The sequence below is a fragment of the Labrus mixtus genome, chromosome 8 (assembly GCF_963584025.1).
Source record: "Labrus mixtus chromosome 8, fLabMix1.1, whole genome shotgun sequence".
Taxonomy (NCBI): domain Eukaryota; kingdom Metazoa; phylum Chordata; class Actinopteri; order Labriformes; family Labridae; genus Labrus; species Labrus mixtus.
The window spans coordinates 27,149,853-27,163,961 of record NC_083619.1 but is presented as its reverse complement, the minus strand read 5'-3'; the positions used below and the strand labels follow the sequence as shown (position 1 = coordinate 27,163,961).

At 40.5% G+C, this 14,109-nt stretch overlaps 3 protein-coding genes and 2 long non-coding RNA genes across 9 annotated transcripts in view; 4 read left to right on the top strand and 1 right to left on the bottom strand.

Moving 5' to 3' along the window:
• LOC132978377 (tripartite motif-containing protein 16-like) overlaps window positions 1–14,109 on the top strand; it is a 36,881-nt gene that overhangs the window by 6,133 nt on the left and 16,639 nt on the right. For 2 of the 5 annotated variants that reach the window (XM_061043548.1, XM_061043547.1), the window contains exon 2: window positions 9,666–11,931. In XM_061043548.1, coding sequence (XP_060899531.1) covers window positions 9,811–11,490 — 1,680 coding nt within the window. In that variant the 5' untranslated portion in view covers window positions 9,666–9,810 and the 3' untranslated portion in view covers window positions 11,491–11,931. Of the gene's footprint in view, window positions 1–203; window positions 303–8,850; window positions 9,016–9,665; window positions 11,932–14,109 lie in introns of those variants that run through there. The other 3 variants (XM_061043550.1, XM_061043546.1, XM_061043549.1) reach the window with 3 other exon arrangements.
• Window positions 237–14,109, top strand: part of LOC132978376 (tripartite motif-containing protein 16-like) — a 29,717-nt gene continuing 15,844 nt past the window's right edge. The window contains exon 1 of the mRNA XM_061043545.1: window positions 237–302. Within this exon, the coding sequence (XP_060899528.1) occupies window position 302 (1 nt within the window). The 5' untranslated portion in view covers window positions 237–301. The remainder of the gene's footprint in view (window positions 303–14,109) is intronic.
• On the top strand, window positions 296–2,960 carry LOC132978380 (tripartite motif-containing protein 16-like). Its single transcript, XM_061043554.1, has one exon. It carries the CDS (start codon window positions 339–341, stop codon window positions 2,010–2,012), a length of 1,674 nt encoding a protein of 557 aa, XP_060899537.1. The 5' UTR covers window positions 296–338; the 3' UTR covers window positions 2,013–2,960.
• On the bottom strand, window positions 5,250–6,073 carry LOC132978387 (uncharacterized). The gene is made up of 2 exons (XR_009673904.1): window positions 5,714–6,073; window positions 5,250–5,575 (listed from the first exon to the last, which is right to left on the bottom strand). It is a non-coding gene; the product is annotated as an uncharacterized LOC132978387 (long non-coding RNA).
• Window positions 6,144–13,763, top strand: LOC132978389 (uncharacterized). The gene is made up of 2 exons (XR_009673906.1): window positions 6,144–7,018; window positions 12,514–13,763. It is a non-coding gene; the product is annotated as an uncharacterized LOC132978389 (long non-coding RNA).

Below are 14,109 nucleotides of genomic sequence, written 5' to 3'. Positions count from 1 at the left end.
GAGTTTTTTACATGCTTGCTTATAGAGTTTGCTTCCATGCAACAGAGAGTGGTTATGTATTCATGTTGAGAATCTGCCCTGTCAGAGGAATGAAACATGAATCAGAGCTTGTTAACCCCTCCCTCTTCTTCCTGCTCTCAGATTCAGCCAGCTCCACTCTGACGTTTATTTCCTTGTTCTCTCCCCTTTAGATCTAAAGTATGAGGATGGGTGTAACCAACATGTGGGACGGTGGAAGAGCAGACACTGAACAAACACATGCTGTGTAGATCAGAGCTTAAACTAGTTTGATTTCTAAGGAAGTGAAACTCAGACAGTCGTTGTTACCGAGAGGAGAAATGGCACAGAAAGGAGTTCAACTAGACCGGGAGGCCTTCTCTTGTTCAATCTGTCTGGATCTCCTGAAGGATCCGGTTGCTATTCCCTGTGGACATAGTTACTGTATGAACTGTATTAAAAGCCACTGGGATAAAGAGGATGAAAAGACAATCTACAGCTGCCCTCAGTGCAGACAGGACTTCACACCGAGGCCTGTTCTGGTGAAAAACACCATGTTGGCAGATTTAGTGGAGAAGCTGAAGAAGACTGGACTCCAAGCTGCTCCTGCTGATCACTGCTATGCTGGATCTGAAGATGTGGCCTGTGATGTCTGCACCGGGAGGAAACTGAAAGCCTCTAAGTCCTGTCTGCAATGTTTGGCCTCTTACTGTGAGAAACACCTTCAGCCTCATTATGATTCACCTGTCTTTGAAAAACACAAGCTGGTGGAGCCTTCCAAGAAGCTCCAGGAGAACGTCTGCTCTCGTCATAATGAGGAGATGAAAGTATTTTGTCGGACTGATCAGCAGTCTATCTGTCTCCTCTGTTTAATGGACGAACACAAAGGTCATGACACAGTCTCAGCTGCAGCAGAAAGGAGCGAGAGACAGAGAGAGCTCGAGGTGAGTCGACAAAACATCCAGCAGAGAATCCAGGACAGAGAGAAAGATGTGAAGCTGCTCCAACAGGAGGTGGAGGCTATCAATGGCTCCGCTGATAAAACAGTACGGAACAGTGAGAAGATCTTCACTGAGCTGATCCGTCTCATGGAGAAAAGACGCTCTGATGTGAAGCAGCAGGTCAGATCCCAGCAGCAGACTGAAGTGAGTCGAGTCAGAGAGCTTCAGGAGAAGCTGGAGCAGGAGATCACTGAGCTGAAGAGGAGAGACGCTGAACTGGAGAAGCTCTCACACACAGAAGATCACAACCAGTTTCTACACGACTACCCCTCACTGTCACCACTCAGTGAATCTACACCCTCATCCAACATCAAGATCCGTCCTCTCAGGTTCTTTGAGGATGTGACAGCGGCTGTGTCAGAAGTCAGAGATAAACTACAGGACGTCCTGAGAGAGAAATGGACAAACATCTCACAGACAGTGACTGAAGCGGATGTTTTACTGTCAGGACCAGAACCAGAGCCCAAGACCAGAGCTGAGTTCTTAAAATATTCATGTGACATCACACTGGATCCAAACACAGCACAAACATATCTGTTATTATCTGATGAGAACAGAAAAGTAACAGTAATGAGAGAACAGTCTTATTCTAGTCACCCAGACAGGTTCACTTATTGGTGTCAGGTCCTGAGTAAAGAGAGTCTGATGGGACGTTGTTACTGGGAGGTGAAGAGGGGGGGGGGAGGAGTTTCTGTAGCAGTCACATACAAGAATATCAGCAGAGGGAGCTCACATGAATGTCTGTTTGGACGTAATGACAAATCTTGGGCGTTATATTGTGACAGCAACAGTTATAACTTTTGGTCCAACAAAGTCAGCACTCCTGTCTCAGGTCCTCAGTCCTCCAGAGTAGGAGTGTACCTGGATCACAGAGCAGGTATTCTGTCCTTCTACAGCATCTCTGAAACCATGACTCTCCTCCACAGAGTCCAGACCACATTCACTCAGCCTCTACATGCTGGACTCAGGTTTGTTTATGTTGGAGACTCTGCTGAGTTGTGTAAGCTGAAGTAGACAGAAGTCATTAGGGGACAATGTGTTAACATCTGTGTTTTTTTCCATGTTTCTACAGAAAGCTGATTATACTTTTCTTCACTGCACTTGCATCCTACGGTACTTTGACAAAACCAGTAAAGCCAAATTTCTGTATTTCATAGATTTCAATATCATATGTGGACGTGGGACCTTCCTCTGACCTGTCGCTTTAAGCCCACTAGTTTTCTTTGCACCACAGCAGACATGGACCTGCTTATAGACATTCTGTTAACCTTTCACCCTTTCACACGCTCACATGCACGTCTTCAAAAGAATAAGGTAAACGGAAGTTTTCTCCTTCTCTTAGATTATTTCTTCTTTGTTTTGTTTTCAATGTTTTGTTTTGTTGTTGTTCTTTGTTAGGCGTCTTAGAGTATTCAGAGAAGCGCTATGTTATTATCAATATTATTAATGTTAAAGGTCAAATATTCTGTAAAATAAACTTCACCATGTTTCTCTAACACTAATATGTGTCCCTGGTCTGTCTACAAACCCCCCAATGATGAGAAAAGTCCATCCTCTCTGTATTGTACCTGCTCCACTTTTCAGAAAATGTGTGCTCAAACAGGTCGTTTGGAGATTTTCTCTTTATGACATCACAAAGAGCAGTAACACCTCCCCCAGGTGGGTGACACATCTCATTTACATTTAAAGGTACAGACACAGAAACAGCCTGTTCTGAGCAGGGCTGAAATAGAGGGGTTTATAGGCATGATCGAATACAGGATCAGAGTGGATTTAGAACAAAAGACAGACAAGTTTGAGACTTATTTAAACATGTTGAAGAGGAGGAGAATATGTGACCTTTAAATCATGAAGGCTGTCAGTGCTAGTGATGACTTTTGTTCTCTTATCTGTGCTGTATCACTAACCATCGACTATTTGTAATGATGTAAAGTTTTGAATAAATTTGCAAATAAATCTATAGTTCATTTGTTTAAATTTCTCTGTCAGACCAAATTAGCAGTAACCCCCCCCCCCCATTGATAGAAAAATGTACAATGAGGTACCTTAAAACATGAATTATAATAATCTAAAAACATCATAACACAATACTAATCAGAAAGCTACGGAGCCCCTAAAGGGACATAGGCAGAAAAAGTAAAACTGTATGTTTCTCATGCGCATCAGAAACTAACCGGTGCTCACGTGAAAGTTTCTCGTGCGCACCAGATATCAGGTGCACAGCGGAAACCAGCCAGTCTTAGCCTTCTGTGTTCTTGTGATAAAAATGACAGTACAGGACTTATTTGAGCTATATTTTAACCTTGGACTTAATTACAAGGACAGAACTGCTTTGCTTGTGCACCGTCACCGTTATATTGTCTCAGAAAGACATTTAAAACGGATGTTAAAGTCTTGTCATCTGTTTTGGCGCAAGGGATACACTGAGAAATATATTCACAGATTCAGCTATCCCGGATCAATAACTCATCAGCGGAACATTGCTCTTACAAAACCGACACCTCTCTGCAATCACAACAAGATAGACTGCGAGCTACATTGGTATTTTCCTCAAAACGAGCCGTCCTCCGCGCTGGGGAACTTGCATTGGCCTCTAAGCAGAGCCGGCTGGTGCTCGAATGCGCAGGGACCGTCTGCAAATTGCAATACCGAAAATATATGACACAGAAATATTCAATAACTTCACCCAGGAGAGGTGTAGTGTCATGAAAATCATTTTACACATATGTGATCTCACGTTTTTCATACTACATTTCTCAGATTGGAAAATAATACTTTAAAAACAAATTGAGGATTTTTCAATAGCCTATAAATAACCCAATGTTCAATAAAATCCCTTTTGTAAGGTGTAGGGTAAAACAAAAACCCATTATGAATAAATGTCCTCCTGCTCTATGAACTACATCTCATTGCTTTGGATAAAGGGCTTTCATGTAATTTTAGTGATTTTTTATCATTAAATTTGGTAATAAAATATGTAATAACTATACTATAACATGTTGTAGTGCCATCAAACTCACAGCACACATAATATAAAAGCGTTAAGCATGATTTACTTTATGTGTGATGAAATATTTCAGTGACCCGAGAGCCTACAATGGTGACTTTTTTTTAATGATATCCATGTTAAAAAATCCCTTAAATTATTATTGCCTTTGTTGTTTCTATCCACTCTGGGCTTTCTGTGTGTGTGTGTGTGTGTGTGTGTGTGTGTGTGTGTGTGTGTGTGTGTGTGTGTGTGTGTGTGTGTGTGTGTGTGTGTGTGACATCTCTATAGTGGTGTTTATGAGTAGGGTCCTGCTGTTGCTGTAGTTTTGGAAGTGGAGCAACATTTTACCTTCATGTGCCGGCAGTGAGATTTATTGTGTGCAAAGACGTGTGACTCTGTTTTATTTATCAGTAAATTAGGATTTTAGAAAAGGGAACTGAGGTTAGAGTGTCTGATTTTAAAAGCTCAATCATCTTACCAGATGTGTTGACCTGCAGTAATTCTTTGGTTTTATTCACCCTGGGTTTTAAATCTGTTGATTTGTGCCTCCAACCCGATAAAATGGAGGGAAATTGATTTCACCTGTGGTCTTCAAAGAAAAATAATTGTTAAAACTTCAATTTAAGGTCATAATATTCAACATCAACTAGCGGCTTATTAGCATGCTAACTAGTAGCATACTGGCTGCTTATTGGTCATTATGAAGCACTTATTAGTACCTTATCTACATGACCATAGTCTATAGTTAACAGGTCATTATCTAAGAGTTTGTTCTCATTACACTCCTGATTACAGCTCATCGATAGAGAGTTAGGAAGTTGTTGAACATGAGTTATGATCTTGATATGCTTTTGTTTACTTCTACCTCATAAGGGTCGTACTAAGGGGAACATATTAAGATCATAATTCATGTTCAAACACTTCCTAACTTAGGAACCAATGAAAATGTGAAATTTGTGGAAAATAGGACCACAGCCTCCATACATGGGGCGCGCACAAAAACCACAAGACTACCTGCGCCCCACAAAGACCAACATGACCTGACTGAGTGTTTGCACAGGACTCAGTTTGTTGTTTGAATTAGACAGAACGGCTCTGATGTTCTTCCTCTGCTCTGAGTTTCCCAGAGTAAACCACAGAAGAAGAAAGTCATTTATATCCTGCAGAAAAAAACAAAAACACCTGATTGAAGTTGATATAAATGATATATCTCTTGATGATACTTTTGCAATGATCCCAAAAAGAAGAGCTCACTCACATAGTGTATTCCAACATGATCATATATTTCATTAAATATATACAGAATGAAGACGTATCTGAACCATGACAGCAGCTCTCAGTCCTCCTCTTGATATTGTGCGCTTCAGCTTTTTGACTCTTTAATAAAAAATCCTAACCGTAGACTTTCAGCATTCAGTACAGAATAAGTCTTGCAGCTGTGATTCTCCAGAAGTCCAGTTGAGTATTTAAATCACAAGTTACCTACAGACTGGATTATTTTACGATCCATGAGGGATCTTTTTTAATCGCCTCGTTCTCTGGACCCAAGATAGCAACTCCACACGTCCTCTGACCGACGCCGAGGTATCTGCAGCGAGGGGGAAAACAAGACACGAGTTAACACTTGATGTGGGAATAAACGGGAACAGTTTGTCAGTCTGTTTTTTCTTTTAGCTTCTCCTTCTCTTCATTTCTGAGTTATGTATGGGGACATAAAAGCTCGTACCTTTCAGCCACTTCCACCAGACTTTGGTGAGTGACAGCAACAAGTCTTTCTCTGTGATTCTGCTTCATCTCATCGGTGACTCCGCTGAGGAAGCGACCCATTCCTGCAACACAAACACAGAGTGAACAAACCAGACAGCTAAGAGATAAACTAGAGACAGTGACGGCTTTACAACAGAGACGGAGACTAAGTTAATAAAACTAATGAAGCTCTCTTCATATCTGAACTTGCTTATAATTCAACTTTCTACTCATCCTTTTATTCATTAATCCTTTAAAAGCTTTTAACCTCCATTAAAGACTTCTAATGTTGAAGTTGTCAGTAATGTTCTGAGATGTTAAAGGTCCAGAGATCTGATTGGAGGAGGATCAGGTGAGGCATTTTTTCCAGACAGATCGCCTGATATTCTTGAGAAATATTTTGCATTTTGGACAAAGGGAGGAAGAAGAGGTCACATTTGAGAAGCTGGCAACAAATCTCTTTCAGCAAATCAACTCAAATTTCATTAGATTAGAACAAAATAAGTGCTGCTGCAACTTTGGTTCTTTCACTTCTCTCTCCTAATCTTGATTTAAAATCAATTTTAAAGGTCACATATTCTGTTAAATACACTTCACCATGTTTCTCTAACACTAACATGTGTCTCTAGTCTGTCTACAAACCCCCCAATGATGAGAAAAGTCCATCCTCTCCATCTTTTGCCTGCTCCACTTTTCAGAAAATGTGTGCTCAAACAGGCCGTTTAGAGATTTTCCCTTCATGACATCACAAAGGGCAGTAGCCCCTCCCCCAGGTGGGTGACACTCCCACAGCTAGGTGTTTGTTCTGCCCTCTGAGTCTGCCTTCTCACCGTAAACAATAGAGCAGGTAGCGAGAAAGCCCGAGTACACCCAAGCCCTTCCAGAGAGGGGGCGTGGTCAAACACAGCTCATTTACATATTTAAAGGTACAGACACAGAAACAGCCTGTTCTGAGCAGGGCTGAAATAAAGGGGTTTATAGTCATGATCAAATACAGGATCAGAGTGGATTTAGAACAAGAAACTTCACAGACATGTTTTGTGCAGCTCTGAGACTTATTTAAACTGAAGAGGAGGAGAATATGTGACCTTTAAACCATGAAGATTGCCAGTGCTAGTGATGACTTTTGTTCTCATATCTGTGCTGTATCGCTGACCATCTACTATTTGTAATGATGTAAAGTTTTCAATAAATTCGCAAATTAATCTATTGTTCATTTGTATAAATTTCTCTGTCAGATCAAATTAGCAGTAACCCCCCCATTGATAGAAAAATGTACAATGAGGTATCTTAAAACATGAATTATCATAATCTAAAAACATCACAACACAATACTAATCAGAAAGCACAGAGGCTGAAGGCTGCAGGAAATATTAGCAGATAAAAAAAAAGTGATGAAGAATACGTTTTTATGCTCCTGATATGTGGAAGACACCGCATCTGAAAATCCAAGTAACAAACTCTCTGAACAATACAATTTAAAACAATGTAAGACCTATCTTTTTAAACAGACTTTCAGTGGAGAGTAAAATGATAGAAGATGTCTTGTTTTAAATACTTTTGGTATTACTGATTGGATCGAAACAATTGATCGTTTATTGGTGGGATGTTAGTCTTCTGAAAGAACGGACTTATAGCTGCACCATTCTCCTTATTTGACTGTTTAGGTGTCACTCTATTGTACTTAAAAAAAGAACGGCCTTTTTGCAGTTTCCACTAACGAGCCTCAGCCAGACTTAAAAAAATAACCTGATAATGACTGCGGAGTATATCAGTCAAAAATCCAAACGTCTCTCGTTGAGATATTTGTATTCACTTAATTCTTTGGTACGAAGTTTCAACGGTTACACCACTTAGACATTTTGGCCTAAATACCCCAAATATTCTCTAAAAATGGATTATAAATATAAATTTTAGACTAGGTCCTCAAAACAAAGGATGAAAGCATGTCATCTGTGCATTTATTTTTAGATGTTAAGCCTTTAAAAGTTAACTAAACCTTATGGACACAAAAAAATGAGCGTCACGTCATTGACCCATAAACCATTTATTCAAAGTTCACATTTATAAAGGTGTATTGACACATTTCCTTAAGGTGGTGAAGTTCAGTGGCACTCTGACGCCTCCCTGTGGTTTCTCAGATTTTTACAGCCTTGTATTGCAGGTGCTCACTTCAAGCTGCCTTCCCACATTAGTGTAACCGCTGACATGAGAAGGGAGACTTAACCAGCCTCAGCCAGAATATGAATTTACCTGATAATGAATGCTTTGTATATTTTATTCACTGTTGAAACATAACTACAAACTTTGATTTCACCAGTCCTGAGCCTACTTACTTGTGCCTGATAAAGAAGTGAAGGTGGGTAAACTGTAGTGTTGTAGTATTCAAAATCAGTCTGGGTCTTTTAAAGGTCTCGCTCTCTTCTCGTAATCGAAAACATTTTTACTCAGCCTCATCTCGGTCTCGGATTTTAAAGCATTACCAATCAAGACCACCACTGATGGGCTATTTTTCCACGTTCCATTACTGTGATAAGAAGGTAAACGCCCCTTTCTAAAAGAATAAAAAAAACTTCAATTCATGATTTGATTTATATCCCCCGGTTACTGCTGAAACCTTCTGGGTGTTACAGTTTAAGTGAGTGACATGCCCCCTGCACATAAGATGATGATTGTTTTATTTATATTTATGGTCTTGGTCTTGGTCTTGTCCCAGTCTCGCCCTGCCTTGGTCTTGGTCTTGTCTCGGTCTCTGAGCACTCTGGTCTCAGGTCTGGTCTTGACTACAACACTTGGTAAAACATACGTAGATGAATCACACATTTAAACATCTGTGTACTATTTTATTATAGTTTTGTATGAATTCTCCAAAGTCTAATCGCTCTATTGCAGCATTACGTCTTTTATGAATCTGTATGTTGTTGTTTGTTTGTACACGGTCTCATTTCAGGTAGTATTTTCTGTCTTCATTCTCTCTCTGTTGTCTTCTCCTTTAAAGCACAAGAATTTTTTTTTCAGTTATACAAAATAGCTCAATGAAACTGTAGATAAAACTCAGACTGAGACTCACACTGTCAGTTTAAGATAATTCATCACCTGCGTGAGGGCAGCATGGTAACCCCTCCCTATTGCTCAACTCCACTCTGTGCACACATTTCCTTGTTCCCTCTCCTTCACTAATATACGAGTGCAAGATAGTTGTAACCAACAAGTGAGCTCCCCAGCCCCGTGCAGCGTGGATCAGCAAATGAGCAGTGACAAAACGACACTGAGGTATTTTTTGTCGGTGTATTACTTCTACCACATATCCAAATTCTTCCATTACTTGTAATCAAACCGACTGTTTTAAGGGGAGGCTTTTTAAATTAAAGCAGCAGTAGGAATCAGTATATTTGTATTTGAAACAGGATTATGACTTCAATCTGAGGTGAAGTATGTCTAAAGACAATATCAATGATCTGCTTCAATCATCAGTTTGACCATCTGATAGACAAAAACAAGGAATAAAGGTCAGGTCAATGTATTTAATCCAGTATGTGAACCACCAGTATGTGAAAACACCTCTTCCAATACTGGTGAAGTTCAGTGGAACTCTGACGCCTCCCTGTGGTGTCTCAGATTTTCACAGTTTGTAATGCTGGTGCTCTCAGGTGGCTCCGTTCTGACAGTAGTTGTAGAACATGTTCAGTTACTCTCTGTGTTTTATTCACTTCTTTTAACATGTTAAGAAATGTGTGACTAGAGTTTTTTACATGCTTGCTTATAGAGTTTGCTTCCATGCAACAGAGAGTGGTTATGTATTCATGTTGAGAATCTGCCCTGTCAGAGGAATGAAACATGAATCAGAGCTTGTTAACCCGTCGCTCTTCTTCCTGCTCTCAGACACAGCCAGCTCCACTCTGACGTTTATTTTCTTGTTCCCTCCCCTTTAGATCTACAGTTTGAGGATGGGTGTAACCAACATGTGGGACGGTGGAAGAGCAGACACTGAACAAACACATGCTGTGTAGATCAGAGGTGAAACTATTGATTTCAAAGGAAGTGAAACTCAGATAGTTGTTGTTACAGAGAGGAGAAATGGCGCAGAAAGGAGTTCAACTAGACCGGGAGGCCTTCTCTTGTTCAATCTGTCTGGATCTCCTGAAGGATCCGGTTGCTATTCCCTGTGGACATAGTTACTGTATGAACTGTATTAAAAGCCACTGGGACACAGAGGATGAGAAGACAATCTACAGCTGCCCTCAGTGTAGGCAGGACTTCACACCGAGGCCTGTTCTGGTGAAAAACACCATGTTAGCAGATTTAGTGGAGGAGCTGAAGAAGACTGGACTCCAAGCTGCTCCTGCTGATCACTGCTATGCTGGACCTGATGATGTGGCCTGTGATGTCTGCACCGGGAGGACACTGAAAGCCTGTAAGTCCTGCCTGCAGTGTCTGGCTTCTTACTGTGAGAAACACCTTCAGCCTCATTATGATGCAGCTCCATTAAAGAAACACAAGCTAGTAGAGCCCTCAAAGAAGCTCCAGGAGAACGTCTGCTCTCGTCATAATGAGGAGATGAAAGTATTTTGTCGGACTGATCAGCAGTCTATCTGTCTCCTCTGTTTAATGGACGAACACAAAGGTCATGACACAGTCTCAGCTGCAGCAGAAAGGAGCGAGAAGCAGAGAGAGCTCGAGGTGAGTCGACAAAACATCCAGCAGAGAATCCAGGACGGAGAGAAAGATGTGAAGCTGCTCCAACAGGAGGTGGAGGCTATCAATGGCTCCGCTGATAAAACAGTGGGGAACAGTGAGAAGATCTTCACTGAGCTGATCCGTCTCATGGAGAAAAGACGCTCTGATGTGAAGCAGCAGGTCAGATCCCAGCAGCAAACTGAAGTGAGTCGAGTCAGAGAGCTTCAGGAGAAGCTGGAGCAGGAGATCACTGAGCTGAAGAGGAAAGACGCTGAACTGGAGAAGCTCTCACACACAGAAGATCACAACCAGTTTCTACACGACTACCCCTCACTGTCACCACTCAGTGAATCTACACACTCATCCAGCATCAAGATCCGTCCTCTGAGGTTCTTTGAGGATGTGACAGCGGCTGTGTCAGAAGTCAGAGATAAACTACAGGACGTCCTGAGAGAGAAATGGACAAACATCTCACAGACAGTGACTGAAGTGGATGTTTTACTGTCAGAACCAGAACCAGAGCCCAAGACCAGAGCTGAGTTCTTAAAATATTCATCTGACATCACACTGGATCCAAACACAGCACACATACTGCTGTTATTATCTGATGGGAACAGAAAAGTAACATTAATGAGAAAACAACAGTCTTATTCTAGTCACCCAGACAGATTCACTGATTGGTTTCAGGTCCTGAGTAAAGAGAATCTGATGGGACGTTGTTACTGGGAGGTGAAGTGGGGGGGGAAAGGAGTTCATGTAACAGTCACATACAAGAATATCAGCAGAGCAGGGAGATCAAATGAATGTCTGTTTGGAGGTAATGACAAATCTTGGAGGTTATATTGTGACAACAACAGTTATAACTTTTATTACAACAATGTCAGGACTCTTGTCTCAGGTCCTCAGTCCTCCAGAGTAGGAGTGTACCTGGATCACAGAGCAGGTATTCTGTCCTTCTACAGCATCTCTGAAACCATGACTCTCCTCCACAGAGTCCAGACCACATTCACTCAGCCTCTACATGCTGGACTCAGGTTTTATTATGTTGGAGACTCTGCTGAGTTGTGTAAGCTGAAGTAGACAGAAGTCATTAGGGGACAATGTGTTAACATCTGTGTTTTTTTCCATGTTTCTACAGAAAGCTGATTATACTTTTCTTCACTGCACTTGTATACTACGGTACTTTGACAAAACCAGTAAAGCCACATTTCTGTATTTCATAGATTTCAATATCATATGTGGACGTGGGACCTTCCTCTGACCTATCTCTTTGAGCCCACTAATTTTCCTTGCACGACAGCAGACTTGGACCTCCGTATAGACATTCTGTTAACCTTTCACCCTTTCACACGTGCACACGCACGTCTTCAAAAGAATAAGGTAAACGGAAGTTTCCTCCTTCTCTTAGATTATTTCTTCTTTGTTTTGTTTTCAATGTTTTGTTTTGTTGTTGTTCTTTGTTAGGCGTCTTAGAGTATTCAGAGTAGCGCTATGTTATTATCATTATTATTAATGTTAAAGGTCACTTATTCTATAAAATAAACTTCACCATGTTTCTCTAACTCTAATGTGTCCCTGGTCTGTCTACAAACCCCCCAATGATGAGAAAAGTCCATCCTCTCTGTATTGTGCCTGCTCTACTTTTCAGAAAATGTGTACTCAAACAGGTCGTTTGGAGATTTTCTCTTTATGACATCACAAAGAGCAGTAACACCTCCCCCAGGTGGGTGACACATCTCATTTACATTTAAAGGTACAGACACAGAAACAGCCTGTTCTGAGCAGGGCTGAAATAGAGGGGTTTATAGGCATGATCGAATACAGGATCAGAGTGGATTTAGAACAAAAGACAGACAAGTTTGAGACTTATTTAAACATGTTGAAGAGGAGGAGAATATGTGACCTTTAAACCATGAAGGTTGTCAGTGCTAGTGATGACTTTTGATCTCTTATCTGTGCTGTATCGCTAACCATCAACTATTTGTAATGATGTAAAGTTTTGAATAAATTTGCATATAAAACTAGAATTCATTTGTTTAAATTTCTCTGTCAGACCAAATTAGCAGTAACCCCCCCCCCATTGATAGAAAAATGTACCATGAGGTATCTTAAAACATGAATTATAATAATCTAAAAACATCATAACACAATACTAATCAGAAAGCTACGAAGCCCCTAAAGGGACATAGGCAGAAAAAATAAAAATATATGTTTCTCGTGCGCACCAGAAACTAACCGGTGCTCACGTGAAAGTTTTTTGTGTGCACCAGATATCAGGTGCACAACGGAAACCAGCCAGTCTTAGTCTTAGCTTAGACAGTACAGGACTTATTTGAGCTATATTTTAACCATGGACTTAATTACAAGGACAGAACTGCTTTGCTTGTGCACCGTCACCGTTATATTGTCTCAGAAAGACATTTAAAACGGATGTTAAAGTCTTGTCATCTGTTTTGGCGCAAGGGATACACTGAGAAATATATTCACAGATTCAGCTATCCCGGATCAATAACTCATCAGCGGAACATTGCTCTTACAAAACCGACACCTCTCTGCAATCACAACAAGATAGACTGCGAGCTACATTGGTATTTTCCTCAAAACGAGCCGTCCTCCGCGCTGGGGAACTTGCATTGGCCTCTAAGCAGAGCCGGCTGGTGCTCGAATGCGCAGGGACCGTCTGCAAATTGCAATACCGAAAATATATGACACAGAAATATTCAATAACTTCACCCAGGAGAGGTGTAGTGTCATGAAAATCATTTTACACATATGTGATCTCACGTTTTTCATACTACATTTCTCAGATTGGAAAATAATACTTTAAAAACAAATTGAGGATTTTTCAATAGCCTATAAATAACCCAATGTTCAATAAAATCCCTTTTGTAAGGTGTAGGGTAAAACAAAAACCCATTATGAATAAATGTCCTCCTGCTCTATGAACTACATCTCATTGCTTTGGATAAAGGGCTTTCATGTAATTTTAGTGATTTTTTATCATTAAATTTGGTAATAAAATATGTAATAACTATACTATAACATGTTGTAGTGCCATCAAACTCACAGCACACATAATATAAAAGCGTTAAGCATGATTTACTTTATGTGTGATGAAATATTTCAGTGACCCGAGAGCCTACAATGGTGACTTTTTTTTAATGATATCCATGTTAAAAAATCCCTTAAATTATTATTGCCTTTGTTGTTTCTATCCACTCTGGGCTTTCTGTGTGTGTGTGTGTGTGTGTGTGTGTGTGTGTGTGTGTGTGTGTGTGTGTGACATCTCTATAGTGGTGTTTATGAGTAGGGTCCTGCTGTTGCTGTAGTTTTGGAAGTGGAGCAACATTTTACCTTCATGTGCCGGCAGTGAGATTTATTGTGTGCAAAGACGTGTGACTCTGTTTTATTTATCAGTAAATTAGGATTTTAGAAAAGGGAACTGAGGTTAGAGTGTCTGATTTTAAAAGCTCAATCATCTTACCAGATGTGTTGACCTGCAGTAATTCTTTGGTTTTATTCACCCTGGGTTTTAAATCTGTTGATTTGTGCCTCCAACCCGATAAAATGGAGGGAAATTGATTTCACCTGTGGTCTTCAAAGAAAAATAATTGTTAAAACTTCAATTTAAGGTCATAATATTCAACATCAACTAGCGGCTTATTAGCATGCTAACTAGTAGCATACTGGCTGCTTATT

Coding starts and splice junctions, on each gene's coding strand:
- LOC132978380 (XM_061043554.1), top strand. CDS start 339: ATGGCACAGAAAGGAGTTCAACTAGACCGGGAGGCCTTCTCTTGTTCA.